Source organism: Cydia strobilella, chromosome 5, assembly GCF_947568885.1.
Source record: "Cydia strobilella chromosome 5, ilCydStro3.1, whole genome shotgun sequence".
Classification (NCBI taxonomy): Eukaryota; Metazoa; Arthropoda; class Insecta; order Lepidoptera; family Tortricidae; genus Cydia; species Cydia strobilella.
The window spans coordinates 22,689,140-22,705,428 of NC_086045.1; the positions used below are offsets into that span (position 1 = coordinate 22,689,140).

Consider the following 16,289-nt stretch of genomic DNA (forward strand, 5'->3'; position numbering starts at 1 on the left):
CGTTCAGTTTTTCCATGTGGCGACATCTACATCCAAGAAAACAAGACATCGCTTCGTCGCCTAATAGACCGCGGGCCAGGAACAGATTTCCATGACCAATCGCCTCCCGGGCGAAAACTCGTATAGTGTTTAGCGGCTATGTATGATGAACCCTCGTGAACGTCAGCTGCCGCTCCGTTGGTGGGTTGAAGAATGGCAGCAAATAAAGTCTACAAATAAATGTAGTCATCGCCTCCCGCTTGATACTTTGTCAGATGATAGTTTAGATGCTATTGTTAATAAAACAAATCGTCAGCCGGTTGTATCGCGGTGGAAAGGCCGTGTTACGCGTTTCGGTGGCTGCCATTCCTCAACCCACCAACGGAGCGGCAGCTGACGTTCACGAGGGTTCATCATACATAGCCGTTAACCGCTATACGAGTTTTCGCCCGGGAGGCGATGACTGACGAAATTTGCGCCTGGCTCGGTCCATAACACAGACAGTTGAAAGCAATATTACTTCGTAAAGACCGGCCTTACGAGCCCTACGAATGGGGCCGATACATTGGAGATATATAGATACATCGCATTTAGTTACACCAGCCGGGCTAGCACATGATTGGCACGAGAGTATCCGCGACATAGCCTACCCGTCCTCCTTTAATTCATACAGTTAGTAAAAGACGGGTGGTCTATCTCGCGGCGAGATACTGTCGCGTCAATCATGTGCTCGGCCTACAGCGCGCTCACTGGCGCTCAGTCGTGTGGCGAATTGCGCAGTGGAAAGGCGTCACCATTCGTGTAAAGTTGTAAACAAAGGATAAGCGTTGTTGGATAGGTGGGACTCCCCTCTGCTGCAGCAGTGGACAAAACTTCACACTGCAGTAAAATAGGTTAATTTATACTATTAATTTATTTGTAATTCTTCTAACACTATTTTATAAGTTAATGTAATATGTAACTAACAACTATGGATTTATGTCCGAAATAAAATACTTTTATTTATTATTATTCAGCGTATGCATAAAATTCCGACCGAACACCGACGCCTTTTCACTGCGCATTTCGCCACACGACTGACACGACTGAGCGCGCCGGTGTAACTAAATGCGATTTAGACTCCAATGTATCGGCCCCATACGTACTTACGTAGTGCTCGTAAGGCCGGTCTAACTTCTAAGTGTATGTTCGTACATGTTTCGTGATCGTCGTTCGTCTTATTCTCCTAATTCCCAGCTTTTTTTAAACGTCATAGTCCTCTTGTTCATTTTTTTAATAAATATTTGCTGTCAGTCCTGAATAGACTATTTACAACTCTATGGATTGTCAGAATACTCCGCGCGAGCATTCAAATTTGAAAGCGGGGGGGCATCTAAACTATGGATGGTATAGAAAGGATCGCAATCTCTTATGGCAGAATTGTTGTAAAAGTGACCGCGTTAAGCTTTAAATAATAGTTCCTAATCTCTCCGGTGGCGCTAGTTAGGCTCTGGGACATGAGTATAACATGAACCATATAAGGGAACAAATAACCCGACAAAATTACGTAGGTTGTTTTTGGTAGTATTTCGGTGTATGGTGGCGCCGCTTAATTACTGTTTTTTGATGGACACTTTTCATACATAGAGATTTGGCTCCTTTATACAGTCTCCATGATCTAAACATTTTGTACCTAAATATGTACTATCGGTGATTATTACTATAGTAATTTATTTAATGCTGGGACTGAAGGGTGACTTTTATTTCTCGAACGGTATTAGTCTAATATTATTAGTGTGTTGCCACGGTAACCCATACGACTTGATAGTCCGTGGACTAATAACAATACACTCCTTTTTTGGGCAGTCGTGTAATAATCTAAAGGGCCCTCCACACTCATGCGCGAATCGCGGCGCGTTCGCGGCTTCGCGCCGTGATTCGCGCATGAGTGTGGAGGGCCCTTAATACCGTTCGAGAAATGGGCCCCTGTTCGTGTTATGTGTATAACTAAGGTCGGTTGAACGGCCACGTGTGCCGTATGCTGGCGAGGCGGTGCGGGCGCAGGCGGAGGCGCGCGCGCAGCCGCTGGAGCGCGAGCAGGGACTCCACGTGCGGGACGTCGTGGAAGTACACGCCGTGCTGCCGCGCCCGACCCACCGCCGCTATCGCTTCCGAACCGAGCACCAGGTACGGGTCGACCGTTTCCGGCTCTGTAATGTGAACATTTGAGGGTTTTAAACTTAGTTACATTTCGGTTTTAGATAAAACACCACGCACAAGTGATGTGCGCCACAGAGGCACAGACAGAAGTAATAGTACATTGTGCAACATGGGGCGTAAGTTAAATATTGCAAACGTGAGTACCTATAGTTAAATCGCGTCGGTTGGCGGAGCGATTTCTAGACTCGAGTTTGCAATATCATTACGCCCCGAGTTACACACAATGTTTTACATCACACTTGCGATACAAAAATGAAGTATGAAGACAAAAAACTGTTAATTATAATACTAGAAACTTCATAACTCCCCAGGGAAAACGCTTTTTCTATAGTTCCCGCAGCCTGAGTGCAATTCCATATTTACTGAGCGAATGTGATGAAAATAGAGTATAATATACAGGACAAACTTAAGTCTAAGCGCTAACGTAATTTTTTTAATATTTCAGTCGATCGGCGCGACCGTTTATTTCAGTTGCCCATAATTATTTCATTTATTTCAGCATATATGCATTACAGTGTTATACCAAAGCGCGCATAACAAGCGCGCATATGAGTTTTCACTCATCTGACTATGATTAATGATTATGACTCTTCTTAATTAAAAATTAAGCTTTAAGGGTACTAGTCCCTTACAATACAATTGATTCCGATCGAAGAAATTGAAGACAGAACTCTTTATTAACCGAAGCGTTAGCGAAGGTCTCCGTTTTGACTCGGGCAAACTGTTTTCGTATTATCCGGATGTTCTCCTCTACAGGTACAGTCACCATCAGATATATCGGAGCGCCCGAGGTGTTCACAATATCTGAACACGCACTCTAACGCCTTGACAATAGAGGCGTGTTCAGATATTTGTGAGAGCCTTGACCGCTCAGATATATCTGATGGCGACTGTACCTCTACAACCGTATTTCGTGAAATTTTGAGAGAAGTTTCAGTAGTTAGATATAAATTTTCTGGCGTTTCGTTTTTTTTTTAATGTTTAAAATTGTGGAAATTGGCATAAAGGACTTAAGTGCCATTTAGGTCTATGGCACTTAAGACGTGTGTGAGTACGCCGTGAAAATGACTCAACGAAGTACCTATAGACCTAAATATTTTTTTGTTTTTACGTTTTTCAAGCTTTAAGCCCTTGCTAGACGGTCGCCGACAAGCCCCTCGGACCGCCTGGCCTTGGTCTGGACGGACCGTGTAGATAGCTGTTTTCAACAAAATTTCATACAAACATTACAAAGGTGAGACCAAGGTCAGACGGTCTGAAGGCTTAATTGGCAGCGACCGTCTAGTACACGCTTTATGAATCTTATCGCGAGTCGCGAAGTCTACAGCTCACAGAGCCTCTATATTTTTAGCTCAATTTAAACTTATAAAATACGGAAATAATTGCGGTAGTCTGTTTCGCTAGCAACAGAACAATGGTGGCGATTCAACCAAGTTGCACACTACTACTGTCGGCCTCACGAAAAGTCGTGAAAGGAAAATTAAACTGTTTAAAAGCGGATCAGTGGGTTATTTTAATTTTGATCACTAGCAGGCGTGTCACTCCGCGATTTCGTCGCGTCGCTACAAGTACCTGCGACCGCCTCAATTTTGAGGTTTTGCCATAGTAATTGCCGCACACCGCTATGGAACGGACGCCTGCACGCGCTTGCGCCGCCTTGCGCGTAGTAACCGCGTTTTGTTAGGGAGTGAGTCTTCTGTACCTAGTACTATTATATTCTGTGTCACTAGGTTGAGTTACCAGATGGCCTAACCAAGATGACATCGTTGGCGCCGAATGAACTAGATAATTTGAGTAACGGAACACCAAAGATGGTGCAGGCTGACCAAAAAGAGCTAGATGTCGGGACGACTGGGCGCATTCTATCCGGATTGGCGAGAAAGTACAAACGACAGGGTACAGTGGAGGAAACGAGGTTAGGCCGTTGCCGAGCAATGGGCATTGAGGTAATATGTATACACTAGAGGCGGCCTCTCTAAGAAAATGTTTCCGCACCACAATGAAGGGCATGCACTTCATTGCTACTGGTTACCTGCGCTTATTCTTTAGCTTAGCGACAGACTTATGTAAGCAATTACTTTCATATGCATGTTGTGTTTGCCTGTTATTGGGTGAATACTCGAGCAATTTGTTTTTATTGTAACGTTTTCAATAAGTTTAAATGTGTATCACACCTGTTGGCAAACCTTAATAAAATAAACGCAAAAAATGGCGGCCACCTCGCGGACACAATTTGGTGTTCTCGACAGCTTGTCTTATGTCAGTGGCAATGGGACACTAAATCAGGCTAAATAAAGTAAGTTATCGATTTTGTACCAAGACAGTCCTTACCGGCGTCAGTCCTGCGGCCAAAGCCGGAACGGGAGGCGCTGACTGGCGGCAGAAAGAGACCCTCAGGCCAGAGCGACTCCGGGTCTGGCGAGTCCACTTTGTATGGCGACGGCGGAAGCACGGGGATAGAGGTTTCTAGAAAACAATCGTATTTGTTTGTTGTTTAAGTTGTTGTTTAACCCTTCGTGCTAATTGCCCAGTAGCATTTATACGTCATTATGACGTCAGCGACGTCATTATGACGTAATAATGCCGTCATTGTGACGTCGCTGACGTCATTTTGCTACCTGGGTTATTGATACCCGAGCAAGCGAAAGGTTCCAAAATTGGCTCGAAAAGTGGAATCTTGAGGGTTGCGAGGGTTGCAAGCCACGAGGGCTAAATATATTTTCCTCCCGAGTGAAACACAAAAAGTTTCAACACACAAACGCGAGGAAAATATAACTGTAAATCAGACAAGCTCTAAATACTAAGTTTGCTTCAAAGCGGATGTTACGTAAGCATTTGTTAAAACAAGATTTCGAATAATGTTCATCAATAGGTATTAGAGCGTTTTCACATTGTCCGATCAAATAAATTGAAAAAAAAAAAAAAAAAAATCGGATATCGGATGTAGGTATTTCCAAGAGATTTTCTTTTAGTTAAACCAAACTTATATTGACCAATGACCAATCACAACTTTTTTTTAATAGCGGTAAATTGTGTAGGTATTGGGATTGGGTAATATTCAACGCTGCGGGTGGGGTCCAGTCACGGACTTTAATTCTTGAGACATTTAGGGTTCAAGCTAATTTGGTTGTCAATACTAACAGTACGGAATGTCCAAAGTAAAGTAAACCCTAAAAGGCTCTACAATTAAAGTCCGTGACTGTACATGGAGAAGGGATAGATTTTAGTGACATGTATGGGTCAGACAGGCGTCAGTGACGCGGACCGTTTTTTGAAGTCAAAAATGTATAGCTTCTCGCCTATTTTATTATTTATCCCGTCGCTGGACGGACGTTTCAAACTGTACCTACCTTGTTGGTCATCATAAGGCCACGACAGACTGTTGAATCCATCGCCGCGTGTTTCTTCGCTATCGAAGGGCATGCGCGGCTTCAGGCGCGGGTAGCCGCCGCCGCCGCCGCGTTGTTGCGTTTGACGTTGAGTTTGCCGCACTGGTGGTCCTGCCACAGAACAATAGTTATTCAGTATTATTTATTAAAAATACAGTTCTTTATATCACCTACAGTAGTGAGAAACAAGTCAAACGGCCCGTTAACGGTTCTCCATATATAGGTAGATAAAACTTGTCCCCGACGCCGTGCCTGAAGCTGTGGACTGACCTGTTCACGCTCACGAGGGACGCGAACTGTGTGCCGCACACATGCACGGTCAAATAAAACAAGAAACGGCGAGCAAACTAACTGTCCAACTTACGATTCGAGCTCCTATAGCCCTGGTACCCCCGCATTGGTAGCGGGTCCCCGACGCCGTGCCTGAAGCTGTGGACTGGCGTGTTTACGGTCACGTAGGATGCGAACTGTGTGCCGCACACATGCACGGTCTAATAAAACAAGAAACGGCGAGCAAACTAACTGTCCAACTTACGACTCGAGCTCCTATAGCCCTGGTACCCCCGCATTGGCAGCGGGTCCCCGACGCCGTGCCTGAAGCTGTGGACTGGCGTGTTCACGGTCACGTAGGATGCGAACTGTGTGCCGCACACATGCACGGTCAAATAAAACAAGAAACGGCGAGCAAACTAACTGTCCAACTTACGACTCGAGCTCCTATAGCCCTGGTACCCCCGCATTGGTAGCGGGTCCCCGACGCCGTGCCTGAAGCTGTGGACTGGCGTGTTCACGGTCACGTAGGATGCGAAGTGTGTGCCGCACGCATGCGCGACCAGATGAAACAGGAATACCAGAAGACTGGCTGTGTCAAACGGACGTTTGTATTTCTGAAAAAAAAACAACTATACTTGAGTCGGCCAATTTGTTTGCACCGTGACAGTGACTAACGTCACCAAAATTTGGCGGGATAGATACTGTGATTCGATTCGTAATCGTAATCGTATCGTAATCGTTTATTGCAGACAAATAGTCCATATTATGTACCTACACACTATTTACAAGTAGAATTAAAAATAATCAATCACAAAATTCATAAACCAAGTCAAAAAATATAAATATAAATAAACGAACAATTATATAAAAAAAAAAAAAATTAAATTAAAATTGAAATAAAAATTAAAAGGATTAAAATTCAAATATTTTAAAATTACAAATCAAAATTTATAAGCATACTAATTCTTCCGATAATTTTGAAATTTATATATATAATAATATAAATTTCAAAATTATCGGATAATTCATCATCATCATCATCATCATGTCAGCCGATAGACGTCCACTGCTGGACATAGGCCTCCCCCAAGGCTCGCCACTCCGACCGATCCTGTGCCGCTCGCTACCACCGAATTCCCGCGACCTTCACCAGGTCGTCGCTCCATCTTGTTGGAGGCCTACCGGCAGTTCGTCTTCCGGTACGCGGACGCCACTCCAGAACCTTTCGGCCCCACCGGCCATCAGTTCTGCGAGCAATGTGATTCGATTGGGCTCACAAAATAAGTTGTCTAAATTAAAAGATTTAAAAGTATTTAGTAACCTTCCACAAAATGGCGAATTTTCAAGCAAGTTAATATTAAAATCGCCTCACACAATTATCCATACTATACTAATATTATAAATGCGAAAGTCTGTCTGTCTGTGTGTTAAATTACCTCTTCACGCTTAAACCGCTGAACCGATTTAGTTGAAATTTGGCATAGAGATAGTTTGAGTCCCGGGGAAGGACATAGGATAGTTTTTATCCCGAAAATCATCCCTTTAGAGGGTGAAAAGCGGGGTGGAATCATGGTGGAATTGAGATAATTAATGAGTTGAGAATATTTGTGTGCATATTATGCTTAAATTCAATGATTGCTATAAGACTTTCTCCAGGCGCTATTCTTACTCTAGCTGGGGTTACTAAGTCTACGCAGACGAAGTCGCGGGCAAAAGCTAGTTATTTTATAGTTCTAAAAAGACTACTAAGTACTTCATCTATGACCGATTCAAATAAGTTATAGTCCGCCGATGGGGGCCTGTAGATTAAGCATACCCAAGTATTGTTTGAAATGAACTGTTATATCATGCGACGTGAAAGTGAGAGGTGTAGGGAAGAGGGAAGGTAAGGAAGGGTAGGGTAGGAAACAGTGGCTCAGCTCAAACAGTAGCTCAGTCGCCCCAATATCGCCTCTATCATGTTGCAATTAGGTTAAGTGAGCCACTGTACCCGGCAATTTTTTTCCGAGCCACTGTTTCCTACCCTACCCTAGGTAGTGAAAGGCGACATCGATCACGTAGTCAAGCGTCCAGTATCTAAGTCATCTTATCTTACACCTTTAAACCTCTTGTATATATGCATATATATTTTGGGGATCTCGAAAACGGCTCTAACCACGGGCTCTAACGATTTCTATGAAATTTGCTGTATGGGAGTTTCGGGGTCGAAAAATCGATCTAGCTAGGTGTTATCTCTGGGAAAACGCGCATTTTTGAGTTTTTATATGTTTTCAAGATATTCTTTACTTACACGACACGACAATTATAAATCACAAGTCAGTAAGCGCATGGGTTTGACCTTATGAATAGTATATAGGTACTTAGTAAGGATTAGTAGGTAGGGATAGTAGGGATGTTCGCCATACTAGCGGTACGTAAAATGACTGAAATAAATCTCAATGTCCTATTACCAGCAAACTCCTTGTACAATTTGGACTGGTTTCGAAAGGAAAGCTTCAATTAAACACCTCGTTTAATTGTATAAACAATAGTATGTTTATTGGGCTCACACAAATCACCTCGATATACAAAAATAACTTTTCCCCTCACTAGCTCGGAAAGCCGTCTTTTATCCTTTAAAACAAGCGGGGAAAAACGCATTTTATCCACTAGTGGGGAAAGTAATTTGACCTTGGATGGAGCGTGTTTAAGTAGCTTGAAGTCTCGTGTTTCAATTCCACACTCGCGGGTAAAATACAACTTTGCACCCTTGTATAACAAATAACTATTAATATCTTATGTATCCCACGATAGACAACCGTTCGCTAGTTCTAGATATAAAAAGCGACATCTACCGGGAAATTGAGTAAACACGGTAAATCAGGCGTTTTATACACTCCTACTGACAGGCATTTGCATGATGTCATTCGAAAACAGTACCTATTCAGCAATGATAAATAAAATAAACTAATCCGCGACTAATTCAAGGTTTGACAGTTTATTTATGTGGCCTCTGACAGGGCCAGTTATGTGTTGATAGAACCTAAATTGATGGAGCAAGCATAAAAAAAGATTGCTGTATCCTGAACCCACGTATCAACGTTTTGCATTACGAATACGAACTTTGGAAATACTTAACGTAAGGTCGTGACTATGTAAAAGGTGTTTTAATTGATACGCCTTTGCGAAAGTTGTGATTATTAACTTTTGGTCGATGTTTCAATTTTTTTTTATTAGGCGTGCTACCATCGCCCTCGTAAACTTATTACATAGTCTCCATGCTTATTACAAAAGGCATAATGTTTGTACAGTCGCCATCAAATATATCGGAGCGGCCGAGGTGTTCACAATATCTGAACACGCACTCTAACGCCCTGACAATAGAGGCGTGTTCAGATATTTGTGAGCGCCTGAATCGCTCCGATATATCTGATGGCGACTGTACAATGCGATGAGTTCAATTAGTTAAAATTCGTAAAGTACTTGTTAAATGTTTCATTAAGTAAGTACTTGTGGTACTTAATAAGACACACGCATACACTTAAAAAAAAAGTATATTGTAGCTTAAGTTAGTTTGTTAGTTTTTAGATAAGTGCATACTAAATTAGATTAAATCATTTTGGTGTACTCCCTTTTTGGCGAAATTTATTTCGCCAAATTTCACTTGGCAACCAACTTTTCGCCAAAGTTTCATTTGGCAAACCAATCGTTGGTATAACCTTACTTCGCAACCATTTCATTTCCCAACCCCATACTTGCGAAATGAAAATGACGTACCAGGTTGGGTTAGGTTAGGTTATGTAAATTTGCGAAATGAAATTTCGCCCAACTAAAAATATGGGCTAAATAGTTTGGGAACTGAAAGTTTGTCAAGTAATTTTCGCCGAAACATCAGCACGAAACATCATTTTTATTTATTTTAAAAACGTTACCCTACAATATTGAAATTCGAAAGCTATGAAATTATTATTTAAGTTAAGATTGTTTTTTCTTCTTTTATTGTTTATAGTATCACATAATAAATAACCGAGTAAAGTTGGATTAAAAGTCCGAGTTAGAGGTTACTTTGCGAATTAATTGTATCGAGCGAAGTGTCATAATTCGTGTATCGGAAGCTATGATATTAAAGATAATATAGTCAAGAACTACATATATTTTTTCCACGTCTACAAATATCAACGCCTCTTAGAAAAACAGGATCATATAAGGAGATTTTTCGCCTTCTGGCTCAGGGAACCGCCTTAAGCCCATTATTTTTAGCGCACCGTAACAATATCTATAACTGCTATCGTAGTATATGTATAACAACGTATTATTACTGTACCCACACGATAGGCAGGTAAGTACCTACCCTCGAAAATCGTGAGCCCTTACACAACATTGGTCTACTTATCTATCAAATCCTACCGAACCGATACAAGACGTGCCCGTCGTGACCCGAATAGCGGAGCCTAAATTAAGGTGCAGTGTGTTCAGTTCAGCCGGCCTAGCCAAGGTGACAATCGCTATCGCTTCGACAACGAAACGCTTTGTGTCTCTATCACTCTTCCATATGAGTGCGACAGTGACAGTTTGCGTTTCGATCGCTACGGAGCGTAAGCGATAGGCGTGTTGGCTACGCGGCCTGGTCCTTCGAACGCAGCTCGCTGAGCACTGAGTGGACGGCCGTGAGTGCCCGCGGGAGCGCCGATATCATTGTTGTTATTTTTATATTTAGTTATTTTTAACAAAAAAAACCGGCCAAGTGCGAGTCGGATTCTTTAAAAAAACCGTAGGGGTCGGATAAAAAACTAAGTAATTAAGACCGGCTCACGCTTGACTGCACATTTCTAATAGGTTTTCCTGTGATCTACAGGTAATGAACTATTTTGTGTATTTTTTTCAAAATTTTAGACCTTGTAGTTTCGGAGATAAAGGGAGGGGGGGTCTAAAACAGTTTAGAAGTTATATATGCATAGAATAAACAGTTATTCTAAAATTATTAAAAAAAAATGAGATTCTCACAATGAACTCTTTCATTTTATATGTAACACGATATACCTAGTTTGAAAAGCTTTATTTTTAATTGTCTCATTTACCCCCCAAAAGTGGCCCCCATGTTTAAAATTCATTTTCATTTCTCATGCTCTGAAAGAGGGTCATTGTTGTTCTAAAAGGTGTGCAGAAAATGATACGTGTCTGCACTAGAGCATTTTACGTTCGGAGTACGATTTTTTTAATTTTTTTACGATAAGCAATTAAAATTTGAGTTTAAATGGATTTGTTATACAATTTCCATTCTGATATTTGACTCTCCATTCCATAAATAACGATACTTTTGTCTGAATTGTTAATTGAAAGTACTCTCAAGAAATACTATAGAAATGTATACTTAGTCATGTTTTTGGAAGAACACATGCATTTTACTTTCCTCGTATTCAAAATGAAAAGTAGAGTGTTTAACTCGGGTGAAAGGCATCATTTCTGCCTCGGACTATTGGCGCGCTCACTGCGTTCGAGCGCCAAAATACCTCGGCAGGGATGAATGCCTTTCATCCCTTGGTTAACAATCTACTATTGTGTACGTAACATGCCCGTATTTGGGTCACAAACTTACATAGTACCATAGTAGTAGTAGTAGTTTCGGAGAAAATAGGCTACAGACGGACAGACAGAGACAGACGCACGAGTGATCCTATAAGGGTTCCGTTTTTTCCTTTTGAAGTACGGAACCCTAAAAAGTAATTAATGAGTTTGATCAAAAATAATATTAGGTACGCATTTTTAAAAACAATTTTCATATTAATAACTTTTCACAAAAATAGAACCAAATTGTTATTGGTGCGTTTTATACCTAGATATGTTGGCGATTGTTTCCATCTAGCGAAAGTTGTTTAATCAGGTTTCGAATCGATAAAATTCTTAGAGAAAGGCCTCAAGAATCTCAAGATTCCTGTATATATTTTATCCTGTTTGATAAAAATAAACATTAATTAATTAATTCATTCATTCATTCATTTATTCATTCATTGCTACCTATTCAAAAAATTTGGCGCTGCGAATAGCTTCCAAAGCTATGTTGGCTGAGCCCACTGCACCTTAAGTATACGGAGCTTCGACAATTACTCGTAACTAAATACACGGGTTCTAGATTACTGTACTGTCGGTCCGTGGATCACGTGGTCCGTGGATGAGATGGTCTCACGCAGGCTTGCAACACAATGTAGGGGACCCGTCGGTGCTGACGAAAGTGCCACCGTTCATGGAAATGTACTTCATGGAGTTGAAATGCAAGGGCTATTGTTGAACATATTTAATCGACGTAAAGTTTTGTTTAATATTACAAATCAGAAGAGATGCTCACTGTAGCGCCGTACATGTGATTGTTACAGCACAAAGGAAAATAAGAAAAACAGGTTACCCCTCTCAACCCCATAAATTACCCTCTAAAATAAGAAATAAGCGGTTTTGACTTATTGACAATATTAGTGGTGGTAATTGCTATAACTGTTTCAAATTTTAGGTATCTATGTCAAACATTTAACTGATTTGCAAGACCGAAGGGATCCCATAAGTGTTCCGTTTGTCAAAACAAGTTTAAGCTAAAGTTTTATTGACCACTCAGTTTTTGGTTATTTTTCGACCTCCTTTCTTCCTCTAAAAAGACTGTGTCATCACACTTGCTCGGTAAGCGTGCTATTTCACGCATATGCAGCGGGAGATAAAGTCATTTTAATCCCACGGCAGTTATAGCTTTTTTATTATTATACTAGCTGTGCCCGCGGCTTCGCCTGCGTGGAATTCGGTCTGTGTCAGTAAGCGGCTAATTCACCCCTAATTTATCTCCCTGTCCCCTGGAGACGGAACTTAAAGTAAAGTTGACAAATGGATACGCTAGAGGACTGTAGTCCAGATAAAATATTTTACAATTAGGTACCTACCACCAAAGATAGATATAATTCCGTAATAGATGAATACAGTCTAAGGAAAAAACGTGCCTCGAAAATCACGAAAATTTGATTCTCGATCAGATGTCGCTACTACCTTTTGCCTACTCTCGTATAGAGGGCGTTAACGGTTTCGTTTGTTATTATTTAACAATTTTAACGCATATCAGTGAAAGAACATGGGTCAAAATAATAAAAATAATTAATGCAAATAAAATAAAAAACATTTATCCATATTTAAATACATATTATCGTATTTTTATAAATCTTCATTTTTAGTTTTAAAGTGTGTCGATAGATGGCAGTGAATTTAGTGTGGTTACGAAATTTACTATGACAGTACCGCTCCATAATATTACATCCTCTTTGCTACTTATTCAAATTTTTGACGTGATTTAAACGGCATAGACCTACTAAGGTGTATATCGAACGATACAGTACCATTTTTGTATTTTTACGTCCTTGACTGTACCTATCCAAATCGGGTACACTACATATTTCCGAAAAAAAATTATTCCGAATTTTAGAATGTCGAATTTTATCATTCCGATTTTTAAATGCTCGACCGATCAAAATTCCCACTGTCATAATTACGAATGATGAAAATCACGAAGATTTATATTTCCGAAAGCTCAAAAAGCCGAATTTTGTCAATTCCGAACTACATAATTCCGACTATAACAATTCCGATGGTGGCAAACACCGAATTTAAGATTTACGATTTTCAAAATCACGAATTCGGAATTGCCCTTATTCCGAATTAACGTGATTCCTATTTTAAATAAATATCCCAATTTTTAAATTTCCACTTTTTTGGCAACAGTTCGTTTTCTTGGGGGTCGCAGTTCTAACCTAACCTAACCCACTTTTCTGGCAACAGTTCGTTTTCTTGGGGGTCGCAATTCTAACCTAACCTAACCCACTTCTGGCAACAGTTCGTTTTCTTGGGGGTCGCAGTTCTAACCTAACCTAACCCACTTCTAGCAACAGTTCGGGTTCGCAGTTTTGTCTAATTTATTTATGCCGAATTTTTATGCCAAAAATATTTTATGCCGAATTTAACATGACGCGGCACGACAGGTACCCGTAATAATTACTAAAACGTGAGTCTTCATTTGAATATCACGGACTTCATTTTTCCAATCTTCGGATTCAAAATTCGGATCAAAATCGGAATTTAGGAATTCGGAAAAAAAATATTTTCGGAAGTGTAAAATCGGAACTTAAAGCTTTCTGTCAAGTGACAATCGGATTTAAAGTTTTCGGAAATAGCACATTCGTGATTTTATTCCATCGTGTTTTTAAAAATCGTAATTTTGATATTTCGGACTTATAAATAATCGGGATTATGAAAGTCGTGGTTATAAAAATCGGAAAAACGTATTTCGGAATATTTGGGTGTTCCCATCAAAATCATGTCAACAAAATTGGTCCTACAGTGAAATCAGTCTAAGCATGACGCTGGCGGCCGGCAGTGTCTGCCCCTTTTTTTTTGTTTTCGGAGTGGGAAATGCAACTGCGTAGCGTCTGCCCCTACGACTTGTTGATAGTCATAGCGAAGCAGACGCTCACGGGGACCTGTAGGCGCTTAAAGCGGAACGGGAAGTTGCTCGGAATGAGGGGGATACGCAGGATGAACACGGCTTCTCCGGCGCCACACTCCGTCAGGATCTGCGCCTACATATGTATTGCGTACGATGTATTTGGGATCACAATCGAGACTCGCGCTGGCTTGCCGTTTCAGCCGAAAGCGAAGCGACCTGCCTGGCTAGAGCGCCACTGAGTCTCTCACCGTGGTTTTTCTTAGACTCCTGAGACCGTGCCCCTTGTGGCCGCAATGCATTGCGAGACTTTCGCGAAAGATTCGATTTTTTTCGGGAAGGCATGGTAACGCGTACAGGTCCCAAATCGTTTGACATTTACTGAAAAATGTTTTTTTTTAAAGTACCCACCTTCGTGACCATTATTAAGAGGAAAGGGCACGGCCGCTTCTCCATGCAAACGCAGTCTCCATTTTTTGGATAAAAACTACCCTATGTTCTTCCACGGGACTCAAACTATCTCTATACCAAATTTTATCTAAATCGGTTTAGCGGTTTAAGCGTAAAGAGAAATTAAAAAAAGTTTTTATCATATTTTTTGTGTTTTCACTCGGGAATGGTGTCATTTTGATATCATAAATGAATTCGGCATACCCGATTTATACAAAAACGATACCTAACTTGGCCTAGTAGCTAAAATGATATAGTTATCAAGATAAAGTTTTTAACCCCTTTTTCCATGGGGGATGAATTTTTAAAAACGCTGAAAAAAAATTTCTTGCTTTTTAATATAATTAACGTTTTGCAAAGTTTTAAGTTCCTGGCTTAAAATAAAATTTGCACCCCAAGACAAACTTTCATCCCCTTTTCAACCCCCTGAGGGGTTAAATTTCCAAAAACGTCAAAATTAGTTTTTTTGTAATCGTCTATCATACATTTCTAAGAAGTTTCAAAGCATTTGTAATGGATTCAAACTTTCAACCCCCTTTTAACCCTGTTAGGGGACGAATTCTTGAAAACGCTAAAATTACTTTTCCTGTATCATAATAATATGCCCATTATACAAAGTTTCAAGTAACGCACTAAAAAAAAATTGAACTCCATACAAACTTTCAACCTCTATTTCACCTCCTTAGGGGATGAATTTTCAAAAACGCTGAAATTAGTTTTCTTGTATTTCAATAATATATCTTCTTACGAAGTTTCAAATTGCTAGCTTAAAATAAATCTTGAACTCCATACAAACTTTCATCCCCTTTTTAACCCCCTTAGGGGTAAACTTTCTCAAATTTTTATAGCCTATAACCTGGCCGTGGATTTTTTCGACAGATTAGTAAAGTTTGCATCAAAATCCGTTCAGCCGTTTTCATTTGTAGCGCGGTCAAATAAACAGACAAACAGATAAACAGATAAACAGAGAAACAGATAAACAGACAAACAGACAAAAATTCTAAAAACTGTTGGAATGTGTTCTGTTATCGATTCTAAGTATCCCCAGCCAATTTTTTTTCGAATATCTTCCATGTACAGATTTTCGACCCTCTTCCGCTTTATTATATGTATAGAAGATGTGCCCGCGGCTTCGCCTGCGTGGAATTCGGTCTGTGTCAGTAAGCGGCTAATTCACCCCTAATTTATCTCCCTGTCCCCTGGAGACGGAACTTAAAGTAAAGTTGACAAATGGATACGCTAGAGGACTGTAGTCCAGATAAAATATTTTACAATTAGGTACCTACCACCAAAGATAGATATAATTCCGTAATAGATGAATACAGTCTAAGGAAAAAACGTGCCTCGAAAATCACGAAAATTTGATTCTCGATCAGATGTCGCTACTACCTTTTGCCTACTCTCGTATAGAGGGCGTTAACGGTTTCGTTTGTTATTATTTAACAATTTTAACGCATATCAGTGAAAGAACATGGGTCAAAATAATAAAAATAATTAATGCAAATAAAATAAAAAACATTTATCCATATTTAAATACATTTTATCGTATTTTT

General features: G+C 40.4%; 2 protein-coding genes across 2 annotated transcripts in view; one reads left to right on the forward strand and one right to left on the reverse strand.

Moving 5' to 3' along the window:
- Window positions 1-16,289, forward strand: part of LOC134741613 (eye-specific diacylglycerol kinase) — a 329,906-nt gene that overhangs the window by 194,205 nt on the left and 119,412 nt on the right. The gene's annotated exons all lie outside the window — the stretch shown is intronic.
- Window positions 1,966-8,738, reverse strand: LOC134741811 (uncharacterized). Its single transcript, XM_063674708.1, has 5 exons — window positions 8,727-8,738; window positions 6,274-6,469; window positions 5,529-5,678; window positions 4,510-4,644; window positions 1,966-2,168 (listed from the first exon to the last, which is right to left on the reverse strand). The coding sequence occupies exons 1-5, from the start codon at window positions 8,736-8,738 to the stop codon at window positions 1,966-1,968; spliced, it is 696 nt and encodes a 231-aa protein (XP_063530778.1).